The 15,550-nt window shown below is 39.9% G+C and overlaps 1 protein-coding gene across 1 annotated transcript; it reads right to left on the bottom strand.

The window, feature by feature from the left end:
• Positions 1–13,125: 13,125 nt before the first annotated feature.
• Positions 13,126–14,961, bottom strand: LOC107493818 (uncharacterized). Its single transcript, XM_016114855.1, has one exon. It carries the CDS (start codon positions 14,959–14,961, stop codon positions 13,126–13,128), a length of 1,836 nt encoding a protein of 611 aa, XP_015970341.1.
• Positions 14,962–15,550: the final 589 nt, after the last annotated feature.

Raw genomic sequence — 15,550 nt, 5'->3', positions numbered from 1 at the left:
GGAAGTGGATTTATGCATCAATTACTTACTCATGTAAACCCTAGTAGCTAGTCTAGTATAAATAGGATAATTTACTATTGTATTAGACATCTTTGGTCTCAGTTTTATTTTATTCTTCATCTGAGGAGACTATTGATCTCATTTTGGGGGGATGGCCATTCGGCCATGCCTGAACCTTTCACTTATGTATTTTCAACGGTGGAGTTTCTACACACCATAGATTAAGGGTGTGGAGCTCTGCTGTACCTCATGCTTCAATGCAATTACTATTATTTTCTGTCCAATTCGAATTATTCCTACTCTAAGATATTCGTTGCACTTCAACTTGATGAATGTGATGATCCGTGACACTCATCATCATTCTCACCTATGAACGCGCGTGATTGACAACCACTTCCGTTCTACCCTAGACCAGGTGCATATCTCTTGGATTCCTTAATCAGAATCTTCATGGTATAAGCTAGAATTGATGGCGGCATTCATGGGAATCCGGAAGGTCTAACCTTGTCTGTGGTATTCCGAGTAGGATTCCGGAATTGAATGACTGTGACGAGCTTCAAACTCCTGAAGGCTGGGCGTTAGTGACAGACGCAAAAAAATCAAGGGATTCTACTCCAACCTGATTGAGAACCGACAGATGATTAGCCGTGCTGTGACAGAGCATTTGGACCTTTAAGGTTTATTACTTGGACGACCCAGTACACTTGCTGGTTAGTTGAACGGAGTTGTGACCACACATAGTAAAGAGCTATTATCTCGAATTAAATTTCATACAAGTACAAAGAGTACGAATCACAATTTCGTCCACCAATTATATATTATAAGCTTTAGAACTATCGTGACACTTTGTTATCCTTTGTTGTACGGCTAGAGGTAAGGTTTAAGGTAACAGGGTGTTACACTATTTCTCTTGGTGCTTTTGTATTTTGAGAGAAATCACATGAGTTACTACTCACGACAATAAAATGATTCATATTTCTATAGATGAAAAAACTATCTGGATTTTGGTTGTGATCCAACGAATTAAAGATCGGCAAATAAAGCCTAAAGTAGATTTTCAAAACAAAAATACTAGCGGTTAAGCATATGTTTTACTAAATCTAACCAAATTACAGAAATACGTATGTGTGCTGCTTCTTTTATTATATATGTTCAACAAAATTAAGGAGAATAAACATTTTAGCGTACAATACAAAATTTTTAAAAGATCATAAACTTGAAGCATTAACTAACTCAATCAAAAAATGCATTCAAGATATTGGGTATCATCAGAGATTAATGATAAACACCATTTTTAGGGTTTATCTTGTGCTCAATTTAGTGGATTTTTACTTATTATTCTCACATTTATGCATATAATCGCATGTTTTACATTTTCCTTCCTAATTCTATACTATGGTTGAAAACATGCTCCTTTGGCTTTAATTTAGCTAATTTTAATTCATCCTTATTACTATTCGATGCCGTGATATGTTTGCTGAGTGTTTTCAAGGTTTAAAGGACAGGAATGGCTTGGAGGATAGAAAGAAAGCATGCAAAAGTGGAAGGAACACAAGAAGTTGAAGTTTTGAGAAGCTGGCAGCGACGCGCACGTGTGGACGACATGTACACGTGATGAGCGTCATGTGTTGTAATTTATAGAAAACGTTGGGGGCGATTTCTGGGCTCCTTTTTGACCAGTTTCAAGCTCAAAAATCCAAATTAGATGCTGCAGAGTGGAACAGAATGGTAGATTCATTCATTCACTTCTCATTATTCACAACATTAGGTTTTAGATGTAGTTTTCTAGAGAGAGAGAGGCTCTCTCCTCTCTCTAGGTTTTAGGGTTTCTCTTAGTTTTAGGTCTCATCAAATTCAGGTTTTCATATTGCTTTAATTTAGTTTCTCTTCTTCATTTTTATTATCCTAGCATCTTAGTTTATCTTCTCTTGTTGGTTTGTTTATTTCCCCAATTTAGTTTATGAACTCTTCATGTTACATTTAATTTCTTATTAATGCAAATTAAGATATTTTATGTTTATTGCTTCTTCCTTCATTTGTTTTCATTTATATTTGCAATTGGTTGTTTAGATTTAATATTATCTTGTTAATTTTCTATATTTTTATTTTGTGCCTTCCAAGTGTTTGATGAAATGCTTGGGAGGATTTTAATTTAGATTTTTATATTTCTTAACTTGGATTGATCATTTAGAGACTCTTAATTATCAAAAGTCTTTTGTTGATTGGTAATTGAGACTTGCTAGTTGGCTTAGGCTTCACTAAATCTAGTCTTTGATTAGGACTTGTGAACCTAAGTTGCTTTTGCTCACTTGACTTTCCTTCGTTGTTAGAGGTTAACTAAGTGAAAGCAAAAGGCAATCACCATCACAATTGATAATGGTAATTAGGATAGGACATCTAATTATCAATCCTTGCTAAGAGCTTTTCTTAGTTTTAGTTTATTTTATTATCATTTTTCATTCCTTGTTCAACATTTAAAAACCCCAAAAATATACTTTTTCATAAGCAATTATAAGTACACCTCCCTGCAATTTCTTGAGAGACGACCCAAGACCTAAACACTTCGGTTAATTTTATTGGGTTTGCTTAAGTGACAAACAAATTAAATTTGATTGAGGTTGAATTGTTGGTTTAGATCTATACTTACAGCGCGATTAATTTGTGAATTCTTTACCGACGATTTTTCCCCCATCAATTTTTGGCGCTGTTGCCGGGAAAATTGCAAACGTGTGCCCTATTATTGGTTATTGTATATATTTGCTTTTTGCTTGTTTGTTAATTTTTGTTAGTTTAGGACTTAGTTGCTTATTTTTATTAGTTTTTGTTTTTATTTGCTACTATGAATTCTCACCTATTTGGCTATGAGTGTGGTTACAATTATGTTGTAGGAAGTGGAGATTACAATGAAGGCTTACATCAAGGATGGGACAATCAAAGATGGGAGGAGCCACAAGGATTTGATCAACCCTCTTGGCAACAACCTCCTCCAATGTGCTATGAGCAACAACCATTCCATGATGCATACCAAGATAATGGGTATGGTGGACCTCTTTGTGACAATCAATACCCACCACAATATACCTATAAACCCCTTCCTCAATATAGCTTTGAACTGTCATACTCACAAGCCCCATGTTACCAAACACCCCCATATGACCCTAATCCTTACCCATCATACTAAGAGCCTTATGAACCATACTTAGAACCACCCCCATTCCAACACAATTACTCCCAAGAATCACCACCTCAATATACACCACCTCCATATGCCTATCAAGATGAACCATCTCCATATTATGAACCTCTTTCCTATCATGAACCTTGCCTTCCAAACAGTGAACCCTCATATCCACCCCTACCTCCAATAGAGGACATCCTTCGTGACCTTCTTCAAGGGCAAGAGGAGATGAAAAAGGATGTGCTAAAATTCACGGCCGTCTTGGATGAGGTAATAAATCGAATAGCCTCCTAACATTTGGACACTCAAGAAACTCCCATGGCTACATGTGGAGAATCAATAGAAGAGTGTAGCATGAAGGAGAGATTGGAAACTCCGGTGGAGAACAAGGAGTGGGATTTTGTACTAGAACAATTGGAGGAAGCCATAATTGATGAAGAGGAAGAAGTTGTTGAAGACTTAGGAGATGCCGAACCTCCATGGGAATCTAGAGTTGTAGAGTATTCCTCCAAGAAGATTGAAATTGATGTTGAGGAGGCTAGTACACAACCTCCAAATCATATTCCCTATGAAGAATTGGACGAAATCGATCAAGAGGCAAGTTCCCTTGGTGATGATGATCACAAATCAAGCCAACCTTCTCCCGATGAAATTGAAAGAAACATTGAGGTAGACTTTTCTCCACCTCATATTTATAATGTGAGCGACAGAGAAGAGTTGGATGAATCCGATGAGGAAGAGCTTGAAGGTGAAGAATCTTTTCAAAAGGTGGAAGCCGTTCGAAAAGGATAGACGGGAGTTGAATATGCTTTGTCAAGATCGTTGGAGACTTCTCTACCTAGGTTGCCATCTACTCCTCCATTTGAGTGGATAAAACTTATCTCCATTAGCTTATTTGTCCCACTTGAGTATGGTATACTAGAAACGGATGGCCAACTTAGGAGGCTTTGTGGAATGAAGCGTAAGAGAAGGATGTTTAGTGGTTAGAGCTGCAAATCAAAGCTCATCAAGGTTGAGATTTCAATAGCTAGATACAAGGGTCGGATTGGTGATCAATTAGATGGGTATAAGAGACAAGTTTGGTATTTCATTGAGAATTTGGACTGCTTGCCACCCAGTTGGAATAATGAAGATCCACTCAAGGACGGGTGTAGAAACAAGATTTGGGATCCAGGAATACCAGAGGATCAACTTTGGAAGCTCAAAGCTTGTGAAGAACTTCATCAAGGCTTAGTGAATTCACTTAGAGAGGTTGGAGCTTATTGGAAGTCCAAGCGTTGGTGGAGGTTTCAAGATGAGTTCAAGCACAAGCCGCCATGACAAGCAGTTCACCAAATGTCCAACGTAAGGACTTTAACTAAAAGTGCTAGGTGGAAGACACCCCACCATGGTATATTCTTCCTAATTTCTCTTTTGTTTATATTGGTGTTAAGTTAAATTTTCATTTTTAGCTATGTTTGTTTGGTTTAAATTGTGTTTCTAGTGGGTTAATAATGTTTAGAGTTAATTTGGTAGCTTGTTAATTTTCTCTAAAAAAAAGAGGGTGTGACGCGTACGCATGACCTACCCGTACGCGTCGATGCCAATTTCACATTTTAGCCAAACGAACAGAGAGTTGCGCTAAAATCGCGTGGGTAGGGTACTAGGTGTACAATCCAACCCACGCGTGCGCATCCCCGACGTGTACGTGTGGTACCAAAAAGCTGCCCCTATGAAAAGTTACAGAGAGTTGCGCGAAAACGGCGCTGGAATTGTGCGTTTAGCACAATTTCTTCCGACGCGTACGCGTGCTTCACGCGTACGCATCACTTTCATTTCACTCCACCCACGCGTGTGCGTGGATTCAAATGTCATTAACCCCCATCGCGCAGTGCCCTAGCCATTCGCGTATCCTCCCCCAACCCCCATAAACGTCTCTTTCTGTTCTACACCTCCCACCTCCATTATCACCACAAGCTACTCCGACCAACCACCATCTGACCTGCCGACGGTGACCCCGAACCGCCGCCGACCACCCCTCTCTCCTTCTTCTTTTCTTATTCTTCTTCCCTCTTTCTTCTTCCCCTTCTCTCTTTCGGCCGTTCACTCTTCTCCGCTGACGCAGGCACCACCGTGGCCCCATTGTCGCCGGCGCTCACCACCCAGATTCTTCCCTTCCTCTCCTCTTCAACCACCTCTCCTGATTCTTCAAGCATTTCTCTTGAGCAACATTTCTTCTACGCCTCTGCTTCTTCCCTTGCTTCCTGAGTTCAGCACCGCCATTTTACTCCTCGTCACTGCCATCAGTAGCCGCTGTCTCTGGGTCGGCGCTGCTCTTCTCGCCCTTTTAGTTTCTATTTCTGCCTCCGAAACCTTACTAGGTTTCCCCCGTTTCTCCTTTCTGCATTCTTTTTACATTCTGTTTAAGTGGTATAGTTAGCATTGCTTAATTTCTGCTCAATTAGGTTAGTTAGAGATGCATGTTTAGTGGATTCTAGGTGGTTAGGTAGTTTTAGGATTTTGGTTAGTGGATCTAGGTCTGTTTTTGCTACTGATGCTGTCTGGAATGGTTGATTTTCATCTGTTTTGCTGCGTGATGATGATGTTGATATTCTATGACTCTACATGTTGCTGTTGTTGCCAATCTCGATTTGCTACTGCTATTTTATGCTATTTTGCTTAATAATGTAAATTCATACGAGTTGCAACTGTTACTGCTGATTGAAATTGTTGCTATTGTCTGAGTTCATATGACATTATGATTGATGCCATTGTCTGAACTGCTTTGAATCCATACAAACTGAGTTTTTGCTGCTTGTTTTAATTCGGGAATGCCTAATTTAATGCCGGGATGCTGCTAAAATTTTCAAAATAATATTTCGGCTATTAAGTTGCAAATTGTTAATTGAATTTGGTGCTATTTTTACCTTGGTACACTTTATTTTGGCCAAGTTCAATTCATAAATTCACTCGGTCAACATCTCTGTCTTTATTTTGGTTCCCTCTCATGTGCATTCGTCATTGGTAGAATTAAAGAACTAATTGACGGAATTCTGTGTCAATTAGAACTTTGTTGACCAATAAATTTTTAAACTTCTTTTATGTTTGAATTTTTCAAGTTAGGTTACAAACTTTCCCTCTTAATGGTCCTGTTTCAGTTTTAACTTCTTCTCGACCATTGAAGTTGTCTCATAAATTTTCTAACTGGCCTAATCTTGTTTCTTTCTGTTGAGGTTCTCTGAAGTTGCTATTGATGGTGCTTTTTTACTTGAGTGATGAAATACATTGATGATAACTTATGTTTATCTTTTGTGCATCTTAAATTACATCTTTCATCATCAATGATTTGCTTTGTTTTCATGAAAGTGAGCTTGCTTGTTCTTTGACTTTGTGAACACATTTTGGTTAAGAACAACATCACCGTGCCACTAATTTTAACCCACTTTTCTAACTCTTGACTTATTTGACTCTTTAACTTTTCTTTTAGTTGCCAACTAATTCTTTTAGTTTCCTTTTGAGGCATGATAATTGTTGTTGCTTAACAAACAAGCATCTTGCTATAATTGTATGAATTCTTGGTTTGTACCCTGATTGTTGTTTGACTTCAGTTTTCTTGCATTCCAAGATTCCATTTCTTTAAACTCACTTCATGATTGAGTCACACTCGCCTTTTGTTACCTATTTTTCTGTCTACTCACTTATTTACCTACTTTTCTTCCCTCTACTTTATTTAAAATTTGTATCCTGTAATTTCTGTTTTCAAGATGTCTGACAAAGGGAAAGGCAAAGCCAAGGCCACCTCTAGTAAGAGGGAAAGGTCGCAGCCATCCACTGAGCCGGCGACCTTAGGCTTATCTGAATGGTACTTTAATGAGAAGGATGTAACACCCTAATTAGCCTAAGCCTTACCTCGCGTCGTAAAGCAAAGGTTAACCAGAGATTACGACAGTTCTAAGCTCATACATAATATATATATATATATAGAAAGAGTAGTATAATCTAGAAGCCCGATGAAGAATATAGCTCAAAATAGGATTTAAAAGCGCAAAGTGTACTAAATCAGCTACAAACTTAAGGCACAAGTATAGATGAAATATAAATAGGATAATAGTAAAATAGTGTATATCATAAGGAACTAGCCTCGACTCACGGAGTTTAAGTCGGCCAGCCATATAGAAATATACGGAACTATACAATGAAAACAGCTTATACAACTTTTTGTTCTCTCATATACATGCCTCTAGGAAAATCAAAATACAAAAGGAGAGATGTATAAACAAAATAAACCAAAAAGACTCCAAGAGAATCCAAGATCCTCTGCTACTATCACCATCAAAAGTAACTCACCGAGGTGGGTTTCGACCTGCATCTGAAAAACACAACAAAGATATGGTATGAGAACCGGAGGTTCTCAGTATGGTAACAGTGCCCAGTGATGTAGGATATAAGACCCTGGGACGCCAAAGGCAATCCTAAACTCCATATCCATCACAAAATTCAACTTAAAAGCATTCTAAAACAAATAAGCATAATATACCAACTTGACTTAAATAAAACCGGTATCTATCTGAAGTGAATTCTACTCTAAACAAACACCGCTATCCCACAGCCTTCACCAACCAATCCTCCATGCGGTCCCATCACCACCGCCTTCCGAACCTCCTCAATCCCAGTAGAAAGCACAAGTAATATACAATGCAAGTAAACCACAAGTAGAAGCATATAAGGCAAATAATTCAAATAGCAAGTAAGCATGTTATTCAATTAGGCAAGCCATTTCAAGTAAACAAAGCATACAATCAGATAGAAAATGCATATGATGAATGCCTGCCCTACTGGCTGTGATATCACATTGTCGGTTTAACTACCAATCCGACACATCTCCATGGAGACGTCGCCCTTCGGATTTCTCATATGGGAACCCCCGAGATATAGTGCCTAGATCACTGTCCAGGTACCGGCACCTGCACGCGCTATAGATCTGAAGGGATGCGAGTGGGATACTCTGCCTCAGACCTCATATCTCAACGTAAGCGGGATTAACCACCGTCCTTACGCCACCGCTGCTACCTCGACAGGCGGGATTAACCACCGTCCCTGCCAGGCGCATAGCGTCTCATAATCTCAGTAAAAACATTATTTCAGTGGTTTTCAAAAACCATTTTCAGTATACAGAGATCCATAATCTCAATCTGAGTCCCCAACTCATCTCAACCACTGTCCATTCACAATTCAGTTTCCAAACATCAGCAAATCATAATTTCTCATCTCTTCTATCCAACACCCTTCATGTGTCATCAAACCATCCTTCGCTCGCCAGAAACCTAGGCCTCCATTTGCTAATACTCAAAACCAAGCCGAAAAGTCTTAAAACGGTATTATAGAAGCTTACAACCTTGTTGGCAAGGTAAAATAGTTGAAAATAAGTAAATTTGAGAAACAGGACGTGTGTGGCCGCACAGGGGTCTTTGCGTGCGCACGTCCCAGAAATTTTAAAATGTGTGCGTATGCACAGTGGCAAAACTTTCAGAATCTGTTCAGTCGCACAACCCGTGCCAGTGCCCCCAACAGATTGGCCTTCCCAACATGTACGTCCGCATAGGTTGAAGTTTTCCCTTAGAAATGTGCGCGCACAAGCTGTGCTAGCACGGCAAACAGAATGCACTTCCCTGCCTGTGCGTGCGCACAGGTGTGTGCGTCCGCACAGGTCAAAATTTTTGCGCACAAGAGTGTGCGCTCGCACATATCAGAAATCATGAAATTCTGCAACTTTGTAGAATTTCATATTTTTAACACCAACTTTGAATGATCATAACTTCCTCTACAAAATTTCAAATTTGGCAAACTTTATATCAAATTAAAGGATTTTCAAAGATCTTTAATTCCAAATAAATTTCAATCAATTTCGAAAACCGAGGCAAAAGTTATGATCGAACAAAATTCATCAAAATCCCAATTTTACCAAAATTCATCATGTACACAATTTCTTACCATACACATTCCAAATCATACCAAAACCATTCAAAACCTCATATTTCATCGAAACTGACCTGTTGTGCCTTAACACCCCAACTTTACCACATTTTCCTTCACGTATCATCCTCCTCCTTCTCAATATCAATATATCACATAATACACATTCTAATCAATCTTATCTCACATTTTCCAATCACTTTACCAATCCATCCATACCAACATCACACATATTATCACAATTCACTTATCAAATTCATACGATCAATCATCATCACCATATCATCACTAATTCACAATAAATCATCATACATCAACATTCACAATTCCTCAACCATTATTATTCATACCTATCCTATAGGTCACTAGCCTAAGTGTCCATGAATATTATATACTACATAGAGGAAACTGAAACCATACCTTGGCCGATTCCCTTTATGCACCCAATTTCCAACTTAGCGCTAACAAGCTTCCAACCACAATCCAAGCTTTCAAATCCACTCCAATAAGCACAAATAAGTTCCAAGAGCTCCCAAAGCCACAAAATCAAACTATATACATACAAATCACCTCAAATCAACCTAGGGTTCCAAATAAACATAAATTCACAAGGGTTTAGTGGCTTTTACCTTTTCCCACAGATTTAATAGCAAGAATCCAAGGCTAAGCAAGGATTAAAGCAAACCTAAACATCCAAAATCAAAATAACTCATTTAATCAAAAACCTTATAAACCCAAAATTTTGAGGAGAGAAACTGAGAGGGATTCGAGCACCCAGTTTCTTATATGAGTTTTGTAGAGCTATTCACAAGGAATGCATAGCCGCAAGCGGTGCGATGATCGGAGCTCTCTAGCTCAAGATATGAGCTTTGGAAGTTGACAATGAATAGTGCTCATAGGGTTTCTCTCTTCTATTTCTCAGTTGTGTGAGTGTGTTTGTTTACGTGTTATGCTGAAATGGGTTCACTTATGAACCCTTTTATATGTTGGGCTTGGGCCCAACTTGGGCCCAGTCCAACCCTTTACCATTTTTAGCCCATTCGTCCCAACTTCGGGCCAAACCTTTAAAATTAACGCCCGATTTTCCATTTCTAATGTTTTTCTAAGGTTTTTGACAGTTTTCACTTTTCTCGTGCGATACTGGGCAGACTTGAACCGTCAACTGCCGGTTCGCGATTTTTCACGTTTTTTCGTAGAAAGCACATTTTCTGACTCAAAAAGACCCACTGAGTCCAAAAATCACCATTAAATCCTCAAATTCTCTCTCTAACTTTTTGGAATCTGATTTGGGTAATTAATCACTTAATTAACCGGCTGATTAGTTGCGGTTTTTACATTCTCCCTACCAAATAAGAAATTTTGCCCTCAAAATTTGAATTACCTGAGAAAAGCTCGGGATAGTCCTTTCACATCTCAGACTCCAATTCCCAAGTGTGCTCTTCTACTCCTGCTCACTCCCAAGCAACTTTAACCAATGAAACATCCTTTCCTCGCAACTTCTTCACACAAGTATCGTCGATCATCACTGGCGTTACTTGAAAAGTTAAGTTCTCCTTCAACTCAATTGACTCAGGCTCCAACACATGGGATGCATCCAGTGTGTACTTACGGAGTTGTGACACGTGGAATACGTCATGCAAGTTAGACAGATGAGGTGGCAAAGCAACTTGATACGCCACAGGCCCAAATCTCTTTAAAATCTCAAATGGTCCTATATATCTTGGGTTCAACTTCCTAGTCTTGATTTCTCTTCCAATCCCAGTTGTCAGTGTAACCCGCAGAAATACATGTTCTCCCACTTCAAATTCTAATGGTTTCCTTCTCTGATTCGCATAACTCTTCTGTCAACTTTGGGTAGTTAGTATCCTTGCACGAATCTTCTTAATGTTTTCAGTAGTCTCTGCTACTAAATCTAGGCCCAAAACACTTGCGTCACCTGATTCATACCAACAGAGTAGAGACTGGCACTCCCATCCATACAATGCTTCATACAGAGCCATCCCAATGCTCGCATGAAAACTGTTGTTGTATGCAAACTCCACCAATGGCATCTAACAGTCCCAACTCCCGGCTTGATCCAACACATATGCTCTCAGCATATCTTCCAGCATCTGAATAGTCCTTTCTGATTGTCCATCTATTTGTGGATGATATGCGGTATTGAGACATAGCTTCGTACCGAAGGCTCTTTGGAAAGTTTCCCAAAACCTTGAAGTGAATCGGGGATCACAGTCCGATACTATGCTTGATGGTACACCATGCAACCTTACTATCTCCTTGACGTACAATCTTGCCAACTCTTCCATAGAACAATTTACTCAGATAGGCAGAAAGTGAGTAGATTTGGTTAAGCGATCCACGATCACCCAAATCGCATCAAATCCCGACCTAGTCTTCGGTAAATCGGTCACAAAATCCATAGCAATTCCTCCCCACTTCCACTGAGGAATCTCAAGAGGCTGTAGCATTCCCGATGGCTTCTGATGCTTTATCTTCACTTTTTGACAAGTCAAACACTTGGATACTACTGCTGCTACATCACCGTTCATCCCAAGCCACCAGAACATCTTCTTCAGGTCATAATACATCTTCGTACTCCCGGGATGAATAGAAAACCCACTGTTATGAGCTTCCAACAATAAGTCCTGTTTTAAACTCCCAACATCTGGTATGCAAATCCTCCCCTTATATCTCCATAACCCTTCTTTATCCTTAGTGAATTCTTCGCGCCTCTTATCACCAACTGGTTGAAACAATTGCTGAAGCTTCTGCTCATCTTGCTGAGCCCTTTGTATTTCTGATTTAAACGTGCTTGAGATATGTAATTGGTTCAAACAAGCTCTTCGGGCAACTTCACCAATATCCAGCTTAAGATCTACAAACTTATCCACTAGCTCTTCTTCCTTGATTCTCATCCAAGCAATCGTTAAAGATTTCTGACTCAAAGCGTCTGCTACCACGTTCGCCTTTTCAGGGTGATAACTCAACTTGAAATCATAATTTTTAAGCAACTCCATCCACCTTCTCTGGTGCATATTTAGCTCTTTCTGATCAAAGATATACTTGAGACTCTTATGATCAGAAAAGACGCTAAACCTCACTCTGTACAAGTGGTGTCTCTAAATCTTTAGTGCAAACACAATCACCGCTAATTCCAAGTCATGAGTTTGGTAATTCACCTCATGCGATCTTTGCTGACGCGATGCGTAAGCCACCACGTTCCGGTATTGCATCAACACGCAACCCAAACCCTTCAAAGAAGCATCACAATATACCTCAAATGGTTCATGCAGTTCCAGTAGGATTAGAACAGGTGCTGAAGTTAATCTCTACTTTAAAGTCTGAAAACTTTTCTCGCATTCCGACGTCCACACGAATGGCACTTCTTTGCTTGTCAACTTTGTCATTGGTAGCGCAATCCGGGAAAATCCTTCAATAAATCTTCGGTAATATCCGACTAAACCCAAAAAGCTCCTGACTTCCGTCATAGTCATCGATCTTTCCCATTCCATCACCGCTTCTACCTTAGAAGGATCTACAGCTATTCCTCATTTACTCACCACGTGACCTAAAAACTTTACTTCCTCCTTCCAGAACTCGCACTTTGACAACTTAGCGTACAACTTCCGCTTTTTTAAGATTTGCAACACAATTCTCAAGTGTTCCTCGTGCTCTTTTGTCGTCTTAGAGTAAACTAAGATGTCATCTATGAAAACCACCACGAATTTGTCCAAAAAGGAACGACAGACTCTGTTCATGTAATCCATGAAAACAGCAAGTGCATTCATTAACCCAAAGGACATTACTGCAAATTTGTAGTGTCCATAGCGTGTCCTAAACGCAGTCTTAGGGATATCCTCTTCCTTCACTCTTATCTAGTTGTAACCGGATCTCAAATCAATCTTGGAAAACACTCCAACTCTTTGCAATTGATCCATCAAGTTATCTATCCTTGGTAGCGGGTACTTGTTCTTCACTATCACTTTATTTAGCTGTCAGTAATCCACACACAGATGCATTCCTCCATCTTTCTTCTTCACCAATAAAATTGGCGCTCCCCACGGTGATACACTCGGTCGAATGAACCTCTTATTAAGAAGCTCTTCCAACTGAGTCTTTAATTCTGCAAGTTCTATCGGAGCCATTCTATACGGCGCAATCGATACTGGTCTGGCTCCCGGCACCAATTCAATTGCAAATTTAATTTCCCTTTGAGGTGGGAACTCAGGGATATCTTTCGAAAATACTTTTGGAAAATCTCTAACCACCAGAATCTGATCTAAGTTCTGGGCATCACCCAACGCATTAGTAGCCAACAGAATATAACCCTGACACTCCTCCCCACTACAATGCACCATTACAGAGTTCAAGTAACACCTTGTAGCTACCACTGCTCCATTCTCTCCTTCCGACATAAACCGAATAGTTCGTTCAAAGCAATCCAACAAAACCCGATTATTTGACAGCCAATCAAACCCCAAAATCATTTTTAGCCCCACCATGGGTAAACAGATTAAATCGTGCACAAAGTCTCTACCCTCAAGCTTGAAACCTACTTGTCTATAACCTGACCTAGTCATAACTATTTGATGCGGAGTATGCACATGCAGATCAAAAGGTAATTCTGACACTTTCAAGCCCAATTTCTCAACTTTAGCAAATGAAATAAACGAATGCGAAGCTCCAGTATCATATAATGCAAGTAAGGATTTATCACCAATTAGACATATACCTCTCATTAACGGATCCGCCTTGGAAGCATCCTTGGCATTCACAGCAAAGACTCGACCTTGATGCTGACTCTGGCCCGTATTCTGGTTCTTCCTACGAGTGCAATCCCTCGCAATGTGCGCAGGCAACCCACAATTGAAACAACCACCTAAACTAATTTTGCATGAGTCATAAGGATGGAAACGCCCACAACATACACAAGTCAAATCCAGAGAATTCTTACTCTGATTTCCTCTTCCCTTAGCATACTGAAATTGATTCTGATTATTCTTTCTAAAGCCCCCTTGGCCTTGAGGCGCATATTCTCCTTTCTTAAAGCTTTGTCCTCTCGAACGAAAGTACTTGCCACGCCCCCGAATAGAGCTCCCTCCATAAGTGTCCTTAGATGCCGCCACGATCTTGGTATACTCTTCCACTACTCTAGCCTTGTTCACTAAGTTAGAGAAGACACGGATCTCCAAAGGAGTCACAACAGTCATAATGTTATCCTTCAAACTCCTTTGGTACTTAACGCATCTCCAACTCTCGTAAGTCTCCTGGTCACCCTGACACACTCGAGAAAACCTACAAAGCTCTTCGAACTTGTTGGTGTACTCATCCACAGACATGGAACCTTGCTTCAGCTGCATTAGCTCCATTTCCTTTGCTTCCCTTGCAGACTTATGGAAGTATTTCTTATAGAAAGCCGTTTGGAACACCTCCCATGGAATGTCGGCATTCTGAAACTGTAGCAAATGACACTCAGCTTGCCACCAGGGCTGGGCCTCTCCTGCTAGTTGATAAGCGGCAAACTCTACATACTGATTGAGGGGAACATGTTGCGCTTGTAAAGCACGCTCCATACCCTGGAACCAGTGGTTCACTTCAATAGGATTTGTGGATCCTCGAAAAGTTGGCGGATGAACCATGAAGAACGTTGCCAAGGTCATCAAAACTCCTCCTGTGTTATCACTGTTACCCTCAGCATTATCATTGGCATTTCCTTCGCCATTCCCATTGCTATTTCCATTCCCGGCCGGTTGGCCCAATCTCTGCACAGCTTGTAGAGTCGCAACAATATTAGCTTCCATGGTATTAGCGAGATTCGCCATTGCCGCCATGAATTCGGCATGATTGTCACTTGATTACTCATTCCTACTTTCTCGCATTCGTGTTTGACCTCGTCCGCGAGTGGCCATGTAGGGTTCCTGTCTACACCAAATAATCGATATCAAGGTGATCAGTCTCAATATCAAAATTCTAGTGCTTCAATTATCCCAAACAGGCATTCACAAACAAGCATGTTATGCATAAATATAGCAGATAACCTAATAGCATCAAATAAAAGACACACAGAGTATGCAATAAAGCACAATCGGTCCATCTCTCAGGCTCACGAGGACGAACCGCTCTGATACCACTAAATGTAATACCCTAATTATCCTAAGCTTTACCTCATGCCGTAAAGCAAAGATTATACAACAGTTCTAAGCTCATACATAATATATAGAAAGAGTAGTATAATCTAGAAACCTGATGAAGAATATAGCTCAAAATAGGATTTAAAAGCGCAAAGCGTACTAAATCAGCTACTAACTTAAGGCACAAGATATAGATGAAATATAAATAGGATAATAGTATAATAGTGTATATCATAAGGAACTAGCCTTGACTCGCGGAGTTTAAGCCGGCTAGCCATATAGAAATATA

This window comes from Arachis duranensis, chromosome 6 (assembly GCF_000817695.3).
Source record: "Arachis duranensis cultivar V14167 chromosome 6, aradu.V14167.gnm2.J7QH, whole genome shotgun sequence".
Taxonomy (NCBI): Eukaryota; Viridiplantae; Streptophyta; class Magnoliopsida; order Fabales; family Fabaceae; genus Arachis; species Arachis duranensis.
This window is presented reverse-complemented; position numbering and strand designations above follow the sequence as displayed.